This window comes from Periophthalmus magnuspinnatus, chromosome 10 (genome assembly GCF_009829125.3).
Source record: "Periophthalmus magnuspinnatus isolate fPerMag1 chromosome 10, fPerMag1.2.pri, whole genome shotgun sequence".
Taxonomy (NCBI): domain Eukaryota; kingdom Metazoa; phylum Chordata; class Actinopteri; order Gobiiformes; family Gobiidae; genus Periophthalmus; species Periophthalmus magnuspinnatus.
The window spans coordinates 6,207,871-6,224,283 of record NC_047135.1 but is presented as its reverse complement, the minus strand read 5'-3'; the positions used below and the strand labels follow the sequence as shown (position 1 = coordinate 6,224,283).

The 16,413-nt window shown below is 38.5% G+C and overlaps 1 protein-coding gene across 2 annotated transcripts in view; it reads right to left on the bottom strand.

Annotated features, from left to right (window-relative positions):
* Positions 1–16,413, bottom strand: part of spock1 (SPARC (osteonectin), cwcv and kazal like domains proteoglycan 1) — a 120,833-nt gene that overhangs the window by 46,284 nt on the left and 58,136 nt on the right. For both annotated transcript variants that reach the window (XM_055224702.1, XM_055224703.1), the window contains exon 4: positions 7,239–7,319. In XM_055224702.1, the coding sequence (XP_055080677.1) occupies positions 7,239–7,319 (81 nt within the window). The remainder of the gene's footprint in view (positions 1–7,238; positions 7,320–16,413) is intronic.

Here is a 16,413-nt window from a genome sequence, read left to right as displayed (position 1 = left end):
GGAGAGGAGAGAGAGAGAAATGGAAGGAGGAAGAGAGAGAGAAATGGAAGGGGGCAGAGAGAGAGAGAAATGGAAGGAGAGGAGAGAGAGAGGGGAATGGAAGGAGGGGGAGAGAGAGAGAAATGGAAGGACAGGAGAGAGAGAAATGGAAGGAGGGGGAGAGAGGGAGAGAGAGAGAAATGGAAGGAGAGGGGGGGATAGAGAGAGAAATGGAAGGAGATGAGGAGATAGAGAGAGAAATCGAAGGAAGGGGGGAGAGAGGTAGTGAGTGAGTGAGACACAGAGAGAGAGAAACAGAGAAATGGAAGGAGAGGGGGGATAGTGAGTGAGTGAGTTGGAGAGTGAGAGAGAAAAAGAAAGAGAGCTGGAGAGAAAGAGAGAGAGGGAAAAGAGAAAAAAGAGCGAGAGAGGAGAAATGAAAGGAGAGGGGGAGAGAGAATGAGTGAGAGAGAGAGTGACAGAGATGGAAGGAGAGGGAGAGAGAGAAATGAAAGGAGAGACAGAGAGAAATGGAAGCAGAGGGGGAGAGAAAGTTAGTGAGACAAACAGAGGGAGTGACAGAGAAAAAGAAATGGAAGGAGATGGGGGGAGAGAGAGAGAGAGAGAGAGAGAGAGAAATGGAAGGAGAAGCAGAAGGGGAAAAATCACCAGACCTTCTGAAGAGTGCTGTGCCTGACAGTCTAATATAATCCACTGTGCTGTTATTAAAGTGGCATATATAACCCTGCTAGGGCTGGTCATATTGACACAAATTAATATCTAAATATTTATTTTCATTTGATCAATAATGATATTCAGGCAATATTTTACCAATGTATCAGGAGAGATTTAAGGACCCATGTTTGGAAAATTACACAAGACCATTTTTTGTTCAATTTTTAATTGTTTTACAGACTATGCTTAATAATTGAATTTTGCATACCTCCAAAACATCTTGCACCACAACTAATCTTAATAATTAAGAAGAAATATTTAAATAGACATGATCACTCCATTACTTGCCCACTAAACATACTAAAAGCTTTAAAACGTCCTTTGTGAGGAACAGCCTATTCAGTAGAAGTTCTTTTGTGGTTTCCAAGGGTACTTTTGGTAGTTATTTTTGAACTTTTGAACGAGCAAAAATTTAACATTCAAAAATTCAAAAATCTGTTTCCTCAGACATGCAAAAAGCTACACATATCCAAAAGTAGAAGCACTTTGAGGAGAAGCTTTCAATACAGAAATGGCCCTATTTGAGAAAAGGACAAAGACTCATCCCCTGTTATTTTTCTGGTTACTCACGGCTGAAGTTGGTTAGTTTGTTCCTTTATTGCAGACACACAAAATTTTAAATGGGAACTTTGAATTTGAAGACTATTTCCAGATAGGTTGTACAATTTTCTTCTTCATACAGTTTCAAATTCAAAATAATTTTCTAGATTCAGACTAAAAAAAAACAACAAACCAAAAACAGCTCCCAAAATCAGAACTTTCCGTGCTAAGAATGCAAAATAAAATCTTCAATAATTATTTGATATTCATTTTACTGAAAGCTCTCCTCTCTACCTCCACTACACGCTACTCCATCAATTTGTCAGCACAAATACTGCTCCACTTGGGCGCAAACACCATTTAACGCTATGCTGCTCTCAAGTGTATTACCCACCACAAAGTTTACTTCAATTACACCTGGCCTTTTGAGCACTTTTGTACCTGTAGCAGCCGTTAAGAGGCAGAGAAATTGCTGTACCAGAGGAGGCTAAGATGAAGCACTGCTCTGGCTGTGTGTTCTGGCTGTGAAGGGGGCCAGAGAGGAGGGCAGTGATTGGATAATAAAGACAGACCATAATAGTCACACTGCCAACAAGCCAAGCCGCCCTGTCAGGGAGGAGAGTCTGACCCCAAATTAATTGCAGCTGAGATAGACATGGGTCAGTGGGCTGCTGTTGTGGCGCCATATTATGTTCCCATAATCCTTTGTGTGTGCTCTCCACGGCCTCTTTTCAAATGGCAAACAAACTGAATGAAATAAACCGCAACTGAAATGAGCATCCCCCAAAGTACAATGCCCTACAACTGTTATTAGGAAAACGAGCTTCACTTTTGGGCCCATGATAAACTAATTAAAAAGGTGTTTTGTATTTTTCACCTCAGGGGCTGAAGCAAAACAAATGATTGAGAGTGGAGAGAACAGCCAATCTAAAACTATTTAAAAGTGAAACTGATCTTTGGAATTTGAACTTTTTTGTTGTGGCTTTTGCCATTATTTCAAAAGAAAAACACAAATTGATCTAAAAAAAATAAAATAAAAATCACATTGATCTCTTGCAAATAGTAACATTTTGTCCTTGGCCAACAGGGCTGCGCAATTCAGTGCTTTGGAATCAAAATGAAATTTAAATAGTTGCAATTATGAAATCACAAAGGCTGCTGTAATGCCCTCTGCAAACAACATCTTAACCACTTGCTAACCTTGTAATCCACAGTCTATACACATTTTCAAATGTATGAGATTCTTGTAATAGTTTAGCAGTTCGTTTTATTTCATTTTTTTTCTCAAATGTGAATTGAATCATACTGAGAATTCATATTGAGAACTGATTTTGTGCTGTTAAATAAGTCTCTCTCAAATAACATTACAGTCACAAGATGGCTAGTATCAGCCAACAGTTTTTCAATTCACTCTCACCTTTTTTTGTTGAAAATCAAACTCCTAAACAGGACCATGAACGCCCATATTGATCACAGGCTCCTGAAAATGTGCTGTTTAATCCATTTAGTGTTTTTTTTCTTGAGTTTTCAGACCATCTTAAAACTTATTTGGCGGTGTTTGCTTATGTGTGCATTGTATCGTCATGGTAATTACTGAACATTCCACCATACACATATATGTAGAACACCCCAGTACACAAGTTACTGCCCTCCTCCACTTTTTTTTGGGAATTTGTACTGTTTGTTCCATCAGGGCCACCGTAGCTATAAATGACAGCGAAGTAATGAGTGATGAAAAGAGCAAACAGAGAGCGCCGTGGGGACAACGCTGCATAGAAAAGATTCGTCATGCAGAAAATTAATTATTGAAAACATGAACAAATCATATTATTGTGGGTGTAACTGAGGAAAGAGACGATAACAGGCTTTTTCAGGATGTTTGTGGGGAAAAAATATCGGGGGAAGAAAACTATTGGCTTATTGCACTTAAACTGTATATTCCTCTCACGAGCTGTGGCAGTGTGTTTTTTGTGTGCCTTTGCCGCAGCATTTTAAAAGCAGCCATATGAAAGCAAATAATCAGGCCTTTGAAGACGGCTTCAAAGCTAAAGAGGCAAAGATCCACTTAAGGACGACACAAGCCCGGGACAAGAGGGTTTGTTCTACCAGCTAATTGTCACACTCTAAATATACAACCCGTTTGGCTTCGGATGTCAACAAGGACGATCTCCACGCGATACGGGCCATATTAAAAAGACAGTATAATAGGGCTATCAATGACTAAAGAAAGTCGTGCTTGACTAAAGACATGTCCTATGGGTTGATTTGTCAGGTAAAAAGGGGGCGTGGCAAAAGCTCTCAAAACTATTACGTATGTCTAGGTATCTGACCCAAATAAGCCTGTCATGGTAACACATTTTAAAGGGCGATATATAGCTTAAGTAAATATAGACGATTGTTAAAAATATGGACTGAAATACATAAATAACAAAATGCAACACATAAGTAGTTGGTTTGTTTTTATAATGAGTCATAAAAATTCATAATTCAATTGTCTACAGCTCAAATCTCATCGTGGTACAGAAAATTAACCAAATATTTTCCAGTAGTACAAAGTAAAAGTACCCACGATAAATACTGACCCTCAAAAAATACTATTCCATCTGTCAAGTATTGAACGATGAGTTGATATAGTATTTATTGTGACAGGCCTAGACGTTCATGCAAAAACAATAATTTATAAAGAAAAAAGTACAGCAAAACAATGTATTTATAAAGACAGATTAACTTTGCATATAACAAACAACCCCAAATCTTCAGCTCACTCACTCACTACTTCTCTTTTCTGCTGTTGTCTCTCATATAAATCCTAAGATATAAAACATAAGACATGTCCTACCAATTATTTTGTCAACTAAAAAGGGGGCGTGGCAAAAGCTCTGAAAACTATTATGTATCTCTATGTATCCGACTCAAATAGGTCTGTCACGATCGCACATTTTGAAGTTTGATATATCGCGTAAGTAAATATAGCGATGAATGATAATATTGAAACTAATTTATGCCACTGTCACAATTACCCAAGAGCAAATATATCGCAAAAAGTATTCTAAATGTACAATATTCTGAAAAAATAATGAGCTGAAGTAAATAAACAGCAGCTGTAATGAATCATTGAACAATTTTTTTCAACCTTTTACACCTTAAATCTTACCATAAGAAATCCCAGTATTGCAAAGATATTATATTCAACCCCCCAAAATATCGTTCCTACTTTCATATATTGAACAAGTCGATATATCATCTGATTATCGTGACAGGCCTAGTCATAATGGTATCGGCAGAGTGGTTAACATTGTCCAGTTTCAAATGAGTTTAGTAAGATATCGTATCATTTATGTAGCGCTATGGGTTTTCTCCAGCTTAATGAGCTGGGCTGCTTGATTATGGGGAAAAAAATTGATAATTTGTGTCATAATTGAAAGCATAATTATTTGAAACCACTATTTATGTTCTGTTCAAAGTTAACCAGCAGAGGAAGAATAGGCCCGTTCTAATTTATTCTTAAGGTTTTGTGATTAAAAGCCGCTGTAGATTAGACGAGTCACTTAGCTCCCATTTGTGGGGCAGATTGAGAACCAAATTTAATTAGTTATATTTTTGTCTCTTTCATATTTTTGCACTAAATAGGAGCAGTAGTGTTAATCATAATGAAAACTTCGCAAATTCCACAACTTTGTTCATGAATAAGGTGAATTGTATACACCACCGTCTATAACCAGCAAACAACAATAATGATGTTTTTATTTTAATTCAAGTATTCATGAAAGTAATGTCGGTTAATAAAAGTTTTGTGCGAGAGATAACAGAACCCACCTCACTAAATGAAAGATGAACATGTTTTTTTCAGATAAATTTCTGTCAAATCCCACGCCAAATTAAATACATCTCGCTCACAGCAGCACCAGCTCATATTAACTTAAGGCAGACGACAGACAGAGGACAAGTACAGAGATAATAAGACATGAAAATCTTAATAAGTCACAATTTCCCAACAGCACAGCAGACACATTACACGTGTTAATAAAATCCACCTCCTCTTCTCCTCGCCACAAAACAGTTCAGATAACATCCAAGAGCTATTCAAACTTTGGATGTATTATTGAAAAACGAGAATGTTTGTATCTGCATCTGTCGGCTGTTTATTATTCCGGGTCCATTACATAAACTGGTAAATAGGCCCCTCTGAAGTGTGTGGGTTACACAACTTTCACCGTATTGCTTTATCTTGCAAGATCACATTTGTGGAAAAGGTTATGCTTCAGTATTGTACATTTTTATGCTACTGAACACACATAGGTCTCTTGCTTTATGCTCATTGCCTACTAATATCTTTGAAACCTTGAAATCTTTACAGTCCATAGGAGAGTATGCACAGAGAGCATAAAACACAGAATATTCACAACAAAGACATTTGTTTCTGTGTAGAAGCTGCCACAAAGCACTGGTGCAAAGTCAGTTCTGTGCAATATTGCAGTTATATTGAGGTTTAATAGTGAATGTATTTTCTCACTGTTGTGATTGGTTGATTACTCTTAAAGGGGCAGTCCCGTAACTTATTTAAGGGGAGCGGAAGGGGCTAAGGAAGGTCAGAGGGACTGAATCGTTGTACTAAAAAAAGTGAACAACGAGTGAGAAAGTGTGTGGGAGTCTTCTTAAAACCTTTCAGTCAACGACAAAGACAGGGCAACATATACAGTATGAGTACAAGTAAGTAATTCAGACTTTAATTCATACACAACTCTGAAAGAAGTACTAAAACTAATTTGTAATTCTAACCTATGCACCTTCAGCTTACTTTATACATTTACATTATTGTCTGTAGACATTATAATATGCACGTACAGTCAAGTAAACAGACTTTAAGAATGTCTGTGTGTGGGTAGAGTGGCAAAAAAAAATCTGCTCACTACCTATCATTAAAATGAAGTAAAACGTGCTGTTTAAAGAATTACTCAAGTTCAATTAAATTTGCTAAATCATAACAGCTGTCGTCTCTCTAGAGGTTTCACCAAGTTAACAAGTAAGAGTAAAATAGTATCTGGGTAAAGTACTTATAAGTAGGAGTAAATAAGTATAATTGTGTGGGTGTGTCATCTGATTTATAATTTGAAGACAAAACATAAAAACATGCACAGATTAGATGCAAACATATGAAAAAAACACAGAAAACAAATCATATCTGAAGGTAATATTGACTATAAAGCATTTTGTCACTTATAGATTTACAGTGGGAAGAGTGACCGTGACTTTTACTCAAGTATGACTGTTAAAAATATTACTCAATAAATCGTGCTATAAACATGACCTATAGGGTAATATATTTTAGCACCTTCTATATCATATGTGGTATTTATGCCTTGGTTGAAATGTCTCCTTCTATTTACCAAAGGAAAGTCTAGGATGGAGGATTTCAGCCCCTCACAGCCTTTAGCTAAGCCCCTTTAAGCTCTGAGCGCACAGCCACAGGTACACCACTGGATCGAATGGATGAGATCTGTATTCCTGTAAATATCATAATCTACAAATGTTTGCGCTTAGAGACTGAGACGTTCGCAGAGGCCGGGCTGACCTCAGAAATAGCTGCGTGTAACGTGAGGAATGCTTTGATCATTGTGTCAATTAGCCATGAGCAGATTTGGCTCAACCGTCCCGCGGCGAGGTGGTTATCGCTTTCCCCAATACGGACATCAAGAGACAGTGTGAAGAACTAATTACATCCAACTCTGCGCATCATACCTGCTGTTTTATGGGACCATCCGCAGAGAGAAGCCTTTAAATCCATTCAGACTCAATGTAAAGTGAGTCGGCTGGGTCCTTTGGCAGGCAGATCAACACAGAGATCATTACGGAGTGCATCAGAGCTAAGTCAGCTGGAGCGGCAGGCAGCACATTTACCCGTGATTGCGGCGTCGATGAGACACAGTTTTACACACTCTAAATGAAAACTTTCCACATTGAAATAAACCTCCCTCATCACTCACCCTCCTGTACGGGCGCCTTGGATGGAGCTACATGGGGCCGGGATCCACGCTTCTCAGACCTCCCAGACTCAGGTGAGCGCTCTGCAAAAATAAAACACTATATTTCACATAGTTGTAGTGTCATTTTCATAAAACGTACCGCTTCAGAGAGTACACCAAGTATTGTGACTACGATTAGATGTGTGCTGTATGTTTAAAAAGTAGGAGCATGAAATATAGTGAAAAATATAGCCTCACAGAGTAATATCATGTTTATGGAAATATAAACTACAGGTACAACAAGATTTTTTTAATTGACCTCATTCAGCTGGCCAACTTTTGCCTCTAATGCTAGTTGGTTAAGAGGGAATCCCATTCTTTTTAATGGCGCATTCAGGAAAAGTTTCGCCTCAAAACTATGATATAAAGTAGTGTGGATTTGTGTAAAATCTTCTATGTTCATGTGCGTCAACAAGTTAACACCTCCAATTCTCTGGAGGCTTTAAACCGGCTCTGAATAGAATTTATTTGCTGTCAAAATCGCCAGCCCCATCCAAAATAATACAATACAAGTGACAACGGCAGCGCCCATGGCAACTTCTGAAATAAGGTGAATAAAGACAAGATATTTTGCTCTATACAGAGGACAGTCTACTATTACACAAATATTTGCAGCCTTAACTGCACATCCCTAACTCCAAGCATTCTTTCCACAGATCAATTTATTTTTCCTGATTTCTTCATACTATAACATTATACGACCAGAATATACTTTAAAAATATAGTGTGTAATAACTGGCTATATATTATCACAGGTCCATTTCATAAACTGGTAAATAAGCCCTCTGGAGTTTCACCATATGGTTTATCTTGCAAGATCACACTTATGGAAAAAGTTATGCTAAAATATTGTGCATTTCTATGCTATTGAACTCACATAGGTCTCTTGCGTTATGCTTATTGCCTACTAATGTCTTTGAAACCTTGAAATCTTTACGGTCCATAGGAGAGTATGCACAGAGAGCATAAAACAGAATATTTACAACAACGAAGACAAGACAACATATAAGTAAATAAGTACCGTACTAAAACTTTAAAGTTCTAACCTTCAGCTTACTTTATACATTTTTCTTTAAACATTATAGTATACAAGTATAGTAAGGCACTTTAAGAATGTCTGTGTGCAGAGGTGGATAGACTAGTAAAAAAAAGTGGTCCATTATTTCAAAATGAAGTAAAATGTACTGTTTACATGTTTGTACTATAACAAGACAAGATCTTTTGTTCGATGCAGAGGGCATTCTATTACATAAATGATTGCAGCCATTATACAGCCAGAATATGTTTTAAAAATATAGTGCGTCCCACATTACTATTTCTTTAGTGAAAGTAAAGCCAGCCCGGAGCAGACAGAGTAATGCAGTCGGAAATATTAATCTTTTCATGTGGCTTGGCCTTGCAGTCACACAGCTCAACTCGAACTCCCAACAAGCACATCTGATAAAAAGTCTGAGAAGGCTTGAATGTTAAACTACACGGCATTAGCAGAAGTGAGGAGAAATAAATCATTAAAGAGGCTGTACCCGATGTTTGTTGTTGTTCTGCCTTTTCACAGATATATTGTAAAAGTAGCTCAGGAAAATGACACCGCTATGTGTTGTCTGCATCCAATTATGATGCATTTTATCCTCTGTGAACCAGGAAGTAGTGCTGTTAGCAGGCTAGTTATTGTTAGCTTTACTGCTCGGGTCTCTTAAAGTTGTTAAACCGTTTATAAAGTAATTAGGATGCATGGCTCTGAACTGCTGCAAACCATTTAATATGAAGTAGTTCTGTTCTTCATGTTTTTAAGACATATAGTAAAAAGTGGGTACAGCACTTTTAAAATAAGGTTTAACACTCACACAAAAATATGCAACTGAATTCAACATAAATAAAACAACATATCCAAAACCAAAAGAGTATTAGCATATCCATGAGCATGAAAACTGGAGGCTTTCAGGAGTATGCTATTGTAATATGGAAGCACTGTCACAAAGAAAAGTCACTGACAAATAACTGTAATTAAATAAGTGTTAATTAGTCCCTATAATAGTACTGTATAGATCTTACTCTGGCTCTCCTCGGGGCCTCCTCTGCATGTGCCGGTCCTCTTCACATGCATTTAGCTGCAGGGCGTGACTCTGATGGGAAGCTGCCTCTGTTCTGTCTGCTCACATCTTCTGAAGTTTATTTATGCTAATTTACAATCATTGTCGGAGGCTCTGTTGGCTGCAGGGCACGGGGCTCAAATCAAACCGCACACACACACAGAGGAATTCATCGCATGTGATCTGCTGTAGTGTTTGTGTACTTGAGAAAAGGCTTCGTTTAGCAGTGTCCACACATTACACAGCATCGATTCACAGCTTTCCCCCCACGTCTCTGTTGGTTTTGGATAAGCCTTTGTAAACTGGGACCACACAGCAGTAAAAACTCACTCTCCTCTGCTCGCTCGGCCAACTTTTAAATAACCTTTCTGTGTGTTCTTTATTAACTCAAAAACCCACTTGTTTTCTAGTAGCGACCAAGCATAACATTATCAACATTGATTAGTAAGGTAAAAATGCATTCAGTCTCATCATTATAACTTGTTTGCAGGTGTATTTTGGTAACAAAAGTAGTTTTTGAAGGTTGTTCCAGTCTGGGATGCAACGAGCCGGGGATGCACAGTTCAAAACACATGGTCATGATATATTTCATGCAGTTTTGATTTACCTAAAATGTTAAGTAATCACAAATGAACACTTCCTTAAGTTACCGTATGACTTTTATGAAGTAAGCAAAAAAACAAAAAACATGACGTGGTGACGGCCATATTGAAAAAGTGTTACCATATAAATATATTGACTCTAGCTCCTTGAATCCCTGGCTACTACAGAAATCGTTAAAGATATATCCAAGGTGATTCAAAAAACATGTAGCGGCTCATAGTGGTACATAAAGATATCAGAGCACGCAGTTCCACACGTTACAGTTTAGTTTGAAGTGGCTTATAACACAGGAGATACTCATCATGCTATGTCTAAATACAACTTATACTTATTTTGCATCTTGTGTTATTCTCCTTTCTATGACAGACACTATGCATTTGCAGTTATCGTTTTCTTCCAGGTTGGTTTTGTAGCACATAAACATAAGAGTCAAGCTGAAATTGAAGCACTTTTTATTATGTGGCCAACAAAGCGTTCCAAGTGGCAAACATTGTTTACAAAAAGCCACGGGAGCTAGTATGACTATAGCGCCCTGAGCCTCAACTGCATTATTTATTCTCAGAGTTACGGTCATTTCAAAACACGGGCCTGAGGTGCTCAATGTGGTCTGCTATCTTTTAATGTCAAATGGTTTTGGATAAAAGCAAAACAGATAAAAACATTTTGCTGCATGTTGAATGGATGGAAGGTGTGGGACAGTAAGAGGGGTCAGTCCGGGTTGTCAGATTTTCAGAAAGAAAGGAGTGACCATAACCTCGGAGATGGAACAGACCCCAGTCCTACAAAGATGTTAGGACTTATTTATTTATTAAAGTATATCTTATTATTAGGTGTGTAAACAGAAAACAAGCCAAAAAAACAAAAACAAAACTTGTAATAGAAATTTTATAAAATGGTCATACTTATACAGCGCTTTTCTCCCTTCAAGTCACTCAAAGCGATTTACATGAAGTGGTTCCTTCATGTATTGCTTTTACAATTACTCATATTATTCATGAAGTTGCTGTGGGCGCTGCCATCATCATTCGGGTTGTACTATTTTGCATGGGACACAGAATGGGTGCAGTGTCGACTTGTTGGTCACATGAGCATAGAATGTTTTACACAAATGAACCTACTTTATATTATACTTTAGCTCAAAACGTTTCTCAAATTCTCCATTGAAATGAATGGGATTCCAACTTAACTGGAAGTGTGACCACAAAGAAAGTGCAGTTTAACACCATTTAGAGGCAAAAATGGGCTGTGGAATAACATCAATATTCCACACAAGGTGCATCTAATAAAAATGCTCTTAAATGCTCTTAAAAATATGTTCCAGCAAACTAACTCAAACACTGACTAATATGTTTAAATGTTTCTATCCCCGTCTAATAAGAACATAAACTTAGAGAGCTGCATTTAGCACAAACAGTGGATCTTTAGAGTTGGGACGAGGGAGTTGGTGAAATGGCTTGTGAAAAATAAAACAATAATGAGCACTCTACTGAGAACACACAATGATGCCTCTAATCAGTTTGATTGGCAATTGTGGAGTTCCAGATTTCAGAGGCTTTGTTTGTATGAGTTTCTGCCAAAGTCAGGGAGCGTCACAAACGACTTCTGCCAGTGCTGCCAAAAACCATTACCATGACAACCACCAACTCCCCCTGATCCAATTAAAAACAACCATGGGAGGAAACACCTGAGGATTGGACGCTTCCTTTTACAAGTTATTTTAGTTCATTTTTAAGACCCATGATAGAACAGTTGTAGTCTGGTCTGCTGGACTGCCTGGCTCTGATAATGGGACAGTGCTTTCCATCATCCACACAGTTTCAACAACTTCAGCTGACTACACCAAACACATTCAAAAACAATTATCTTCTGGAGTAAAACAAATATTTACAAAATCACATATGCAGATGTATGTAGTACACACAGACTGTCTATATAAATGGATGTAATGAAGTGAGCATGGCCGTGCTTTGGCTCCATCGATTCGACTGTTTCCAATTCACTTTACATTGAAAAACTGTCACCCCTCTCTCTGTAACCGCTGCGTCGTCATTTGGGTCTTAAAATGTTCGTATTGACCCGCTCTACATGAGCCTGGCATTTTTATTTTTCTATTTTGTCCATTAATCAAGACATGAACATTAATAACAGACAAATCAGGCGCCTTCTTTCCCCGAGATCGTTTCCGCTTGCGTTAGCAACAGGTTTAATTGACAGCATTGCTAAGCATTTGCTCCCTGGGAAACCAGCAGTGCGGATGGGAAGGGCTGTTACCTTCAGCAGCCTCGCTCTGGATTGGCTCTTTGGTTGCTATGATACTCATGGTTGGAATTCCAAAGACGGAACTCGGCTCCAAATTCGCTCCTATAACTGCTAGCCTCGAGTTTCATTTGACTAGAGCTGAACGCTATGGGTGACGTCTCACTCCTTTAGTCCACTTCTTTATACAGTCTATGATAGTACATCACTGTCTGTTAGAAGAGAACAGCACTGAATGAAATATATCTATAATTTATCTGTCTACACTTCAAAACCTGTCAGAATATCTCACCTGCTTGTTAATGATTTATACTGGAACATTTAATACCAGATCATATGACTGTATAGGGCTAAGGACTAGCTGCAGCAGAACTGAGATGGGAAAAAAAGGGCTTTTGGCTATTTTGCTTCAGAAGAAAGGAATACATTTCAAGGACAAGGAAAATTGGACACTCTGGTGCCACAATTGCAATTTCACAATCAAAAGAACTAGAAAAAAATACTTTCATACACACACCTGCACCTGTTTTTAATGTTTTGTATGGAGCTTTGAACAGAGCACTCATGAAAAAAGAGCCTAAGTCCTCTCTTTGGGTTCATTATAAATGTATAAATAAAGTTAAAGAACATGTAGACACTGTGTTTGGTAAAGTTTCTGAAAGGGTACTCTTGCCATCACCGTGACTACAATTTAGGGCTGCTCAATTATGGAAAAAAATAATAGTCCAAATTATTTTCATAATAAATGAAATCATGATTATTCAAGAGATGATTCACACAGAGAGATTGGCATGCCTGTAATTAGGATACCAGAGGAAATTAAAGTACGACATATTTAGTACGAAATGGGCTCTGAACCCACTGACTTTTTCCCACCCAGACAATTGTTGGATATGATAATTGCAATACATTGATTAATTACACAGCTTCTACTGAAACAACTTCCAATTGGTCATTTTCAGATTCGAGAAGATGATGATGTCATACTTCCAAATGAGGGGCAAGAACATGGACTGTATAAAGTCAAACGAAGCTCATTGAGGCTAACAGTTATAGGAGCCATATCTGGAGCCAAGGTGCATATTAGGAATTCTAACTGTGAGTATCATAGCAACCAAAGAGCCAATCCAGAGCGAGGCCTTCCCTGCTGCACCACTAGTTTAGCAAGGAGTGGGCGCTTAGCAATGCTGTCAATCAAACCTGTTGCTAACGCTAGCAGGAGTGACCTCGGGGGAAAAAGGCGATTGATTTGTCTGTCATTAATCTTCAGTTACAGACACTGTAGCAAAATAAAAACACGAGGATCATGTAGAGTGGGTTAATACAAACATTTTAAGACCAAAATGACAAGTCTGACAGCAGCAGTTATGGAGTGAGGGGCAACAGTTTTTCAATATAAAGTGAATTGGAGCCAGAGTCGATGGAGCCAGATGAGGCAGGTTAGCTATGTCCATTTAAATACAGTCTATGGGCAAGAGCCAGTTTTCTCAATTGGTAACATTGCACTTTCCATTAAATATCTGAATGGTAAATTAACAAATGTTGAACCTGATCATTTCCATTGACTAGACCTGAGAAGATACTGTGTTACAACAAAATCTGCACTTTGAAATGATTAATTTTAGCTACCCCCTTCTGTATTAAATAATATTGGCCTATAGAATGGTGTGAAATGAGCCTGAATCAGAAAGTACACTTTTTTTCCTTTGGCAAGTGATTCAAATTTGACAAAAGCAATATTATGTTCTATCTTTCACTACAATTACCAGGACGTTTGTTAAATGAATACTTGCACTACTAAACGCTCTAGCTAATTTCGATATTTACTTGACAAAACATAATCTTTTCAGGAAGTGACCTTAAAATACCCGTATTACCAGTTTTATAGAGCGTAACTTTTTGAGTCTGAATATACAAGTCTTTGTGAGGCCACTGAGCGAGTACCTCTCCCTCTCTCTGCGCTTGTGTGAAGGTGTAAAAGTCAAATGAAACGTCAGCGTGTTGTGTGATTTTAATGACTACAAGGCGAGTGTGAACAGGGGAGCAAGAGGGGGCAGTCAGTCACAGGTGGGTGGACAAAACAAACAACAACACGGCCTCTGTCAGGACCTGTTTGTGTAATCCTGTAATAGAGGAATTCATTATGTAACTGACTACATTCGCTCACGTATAAATTAGTAACTGACATTAAACTTTTTTATTTGTACAAAAATTACTATGCAACGCTGTCGAATCTTACGTGTATCACCAATTAAGGAAAATAAAATTGGAGAACAAAGCAGGTACAGAGCAGTGGGCGCATGATCGTGGTGATGAAAACGGGAGTTGATCGGCAATGTGGCGTCTTTTAAAATAAGAGGTTAAAAATGGCTCAATTATCCATGAATCACTCCAAATACAACATCCAAAGTTGTTTTGCAGAATAAGTCTGCTTGAAGATTTCAGTATCTGGAATATAATGTGTGGGTTCAAACACAGTAATTAAGCATTGCAGCGTTAAATGTAATGAATGAACTAGCACCAGGCCTCACATGTCACTGGAGCCTGTAGTATCTAGAGGTTTGATTCCTACTGCTCTCAATGGATACTGTTGCTGTTTGTGATTAAAGAGGCTATAGAATGGTATGTTTGCCATATTTCTGTCAGTCTACCCCAGGGCAGCTGTGGCTTCAAGTGTGGCTTACTCACTATGACAGCGAATTAATGCATTTGAAACTTTGGGCTTTGACAGGGCAATATAAGGAAATGCACATTATAGTAAGCACTGAAACAAGGCCCTAGTGAAAAACAACAACAAAAACAACAACAAAATCAAGGCAGTAAAGTTGCTTAGAATGATTTGACAGTTTATCAAAGCAGCAAGCTGTACCGTATATAATTAGAACTCAGAACTCAGGACTACAAAGCTCAGCCCACATTATCTCACCATATGGCAAACAGGATGGATGTCCTAACAAGGACTTGTAAAAGTGTTGTCATTATTGAACAAGGAGAGGTATTCCAAGAGGAAATGATCATTTTCAGCTTAATAATGTCACTCTGTGGAGGTATTTCTCACATCAAACAGCCTCAGTCCTGGTCAAGCTTTGGCAAAATGCTGGCACAGAGGACTGGTCCAGCTCACACACAGCAGATGTCTGATCCTCCCACAGTGACCAGTAAGAGCAGTGTGGGCAGTCACCTCCACCTACTCACCCCATGTCACCCGCCCACTTCCACCTGCTCACCCTGTGTCACCCTCCCACCTCCAGATACTCACCCTGTGACCCCCCGCAGCTCCACCTACTCACCCTGTGTCACCCCGCAGCTCCACCTACTCACCGTGTCACCCCACACCTCTACCTACTCCCCCTGTGCACCCACCCACTTCCACCTACTCACCCTGTGTCACCAGCCCACCTACTCAGCCTGTGCCAGCCCCCACCTCCAACTACTCACCCCGCTGCTCTCTAAAGACACACAGCATGTACCGAAGATGAGCAGATTAACCACCAGCCCGTGGGTCACTGAACCGTCACCATGGAAACAAGGTCACATCACATCTGAAGTCCAAGTGCAAGGTGTGCAATGAATCATAGTTTTTACTGTACAGTAAAATTTAATGTGCATTGGTGTCACTAATTAGAGCTGCACAATATGAGAATATAACTATGTTTAGTATTGCAATTCAATTCAAGAAAAGTAAAATATATAATTAAAATAAGAATTGTTTGATCTATCAAAAACACAAATGAAATATTTATTTTCAGCGCCTAAACTAGAAAGATGTTTGTAGCTCACAGTGTGAATGATGTAAGCTAACATCTGTACTGCAAATAGTCTTGAGCCGATTAGATCCCTTATGCAAAAGGTAGTTTTTTAGAACCAACATAAAACAAATGCTCCCATATCACATTAAAATCTATGTTAGTGAGGTTTTACAAAGAATAGCCCACTGTGAACCAGAAGAAGATGAAAGAAATACAAGGAGGGACTACAGGGAGTCTGGGCTGCTGAAATAATAATCACGTGTGCAGGCAAGCAGCAGGCTCACTGCATGAGCATCTACAATTCACTGACGTACAAACTAAGAAAGATAAAAAAGACTTTTACATAAAACAGAGGCATACAGGGGGAAACAATAAAAAGAAGATTCGCAGCATTTGAGCTACAAAACAAGTTGATATGGTTAAATTGCCTTTGCTTTT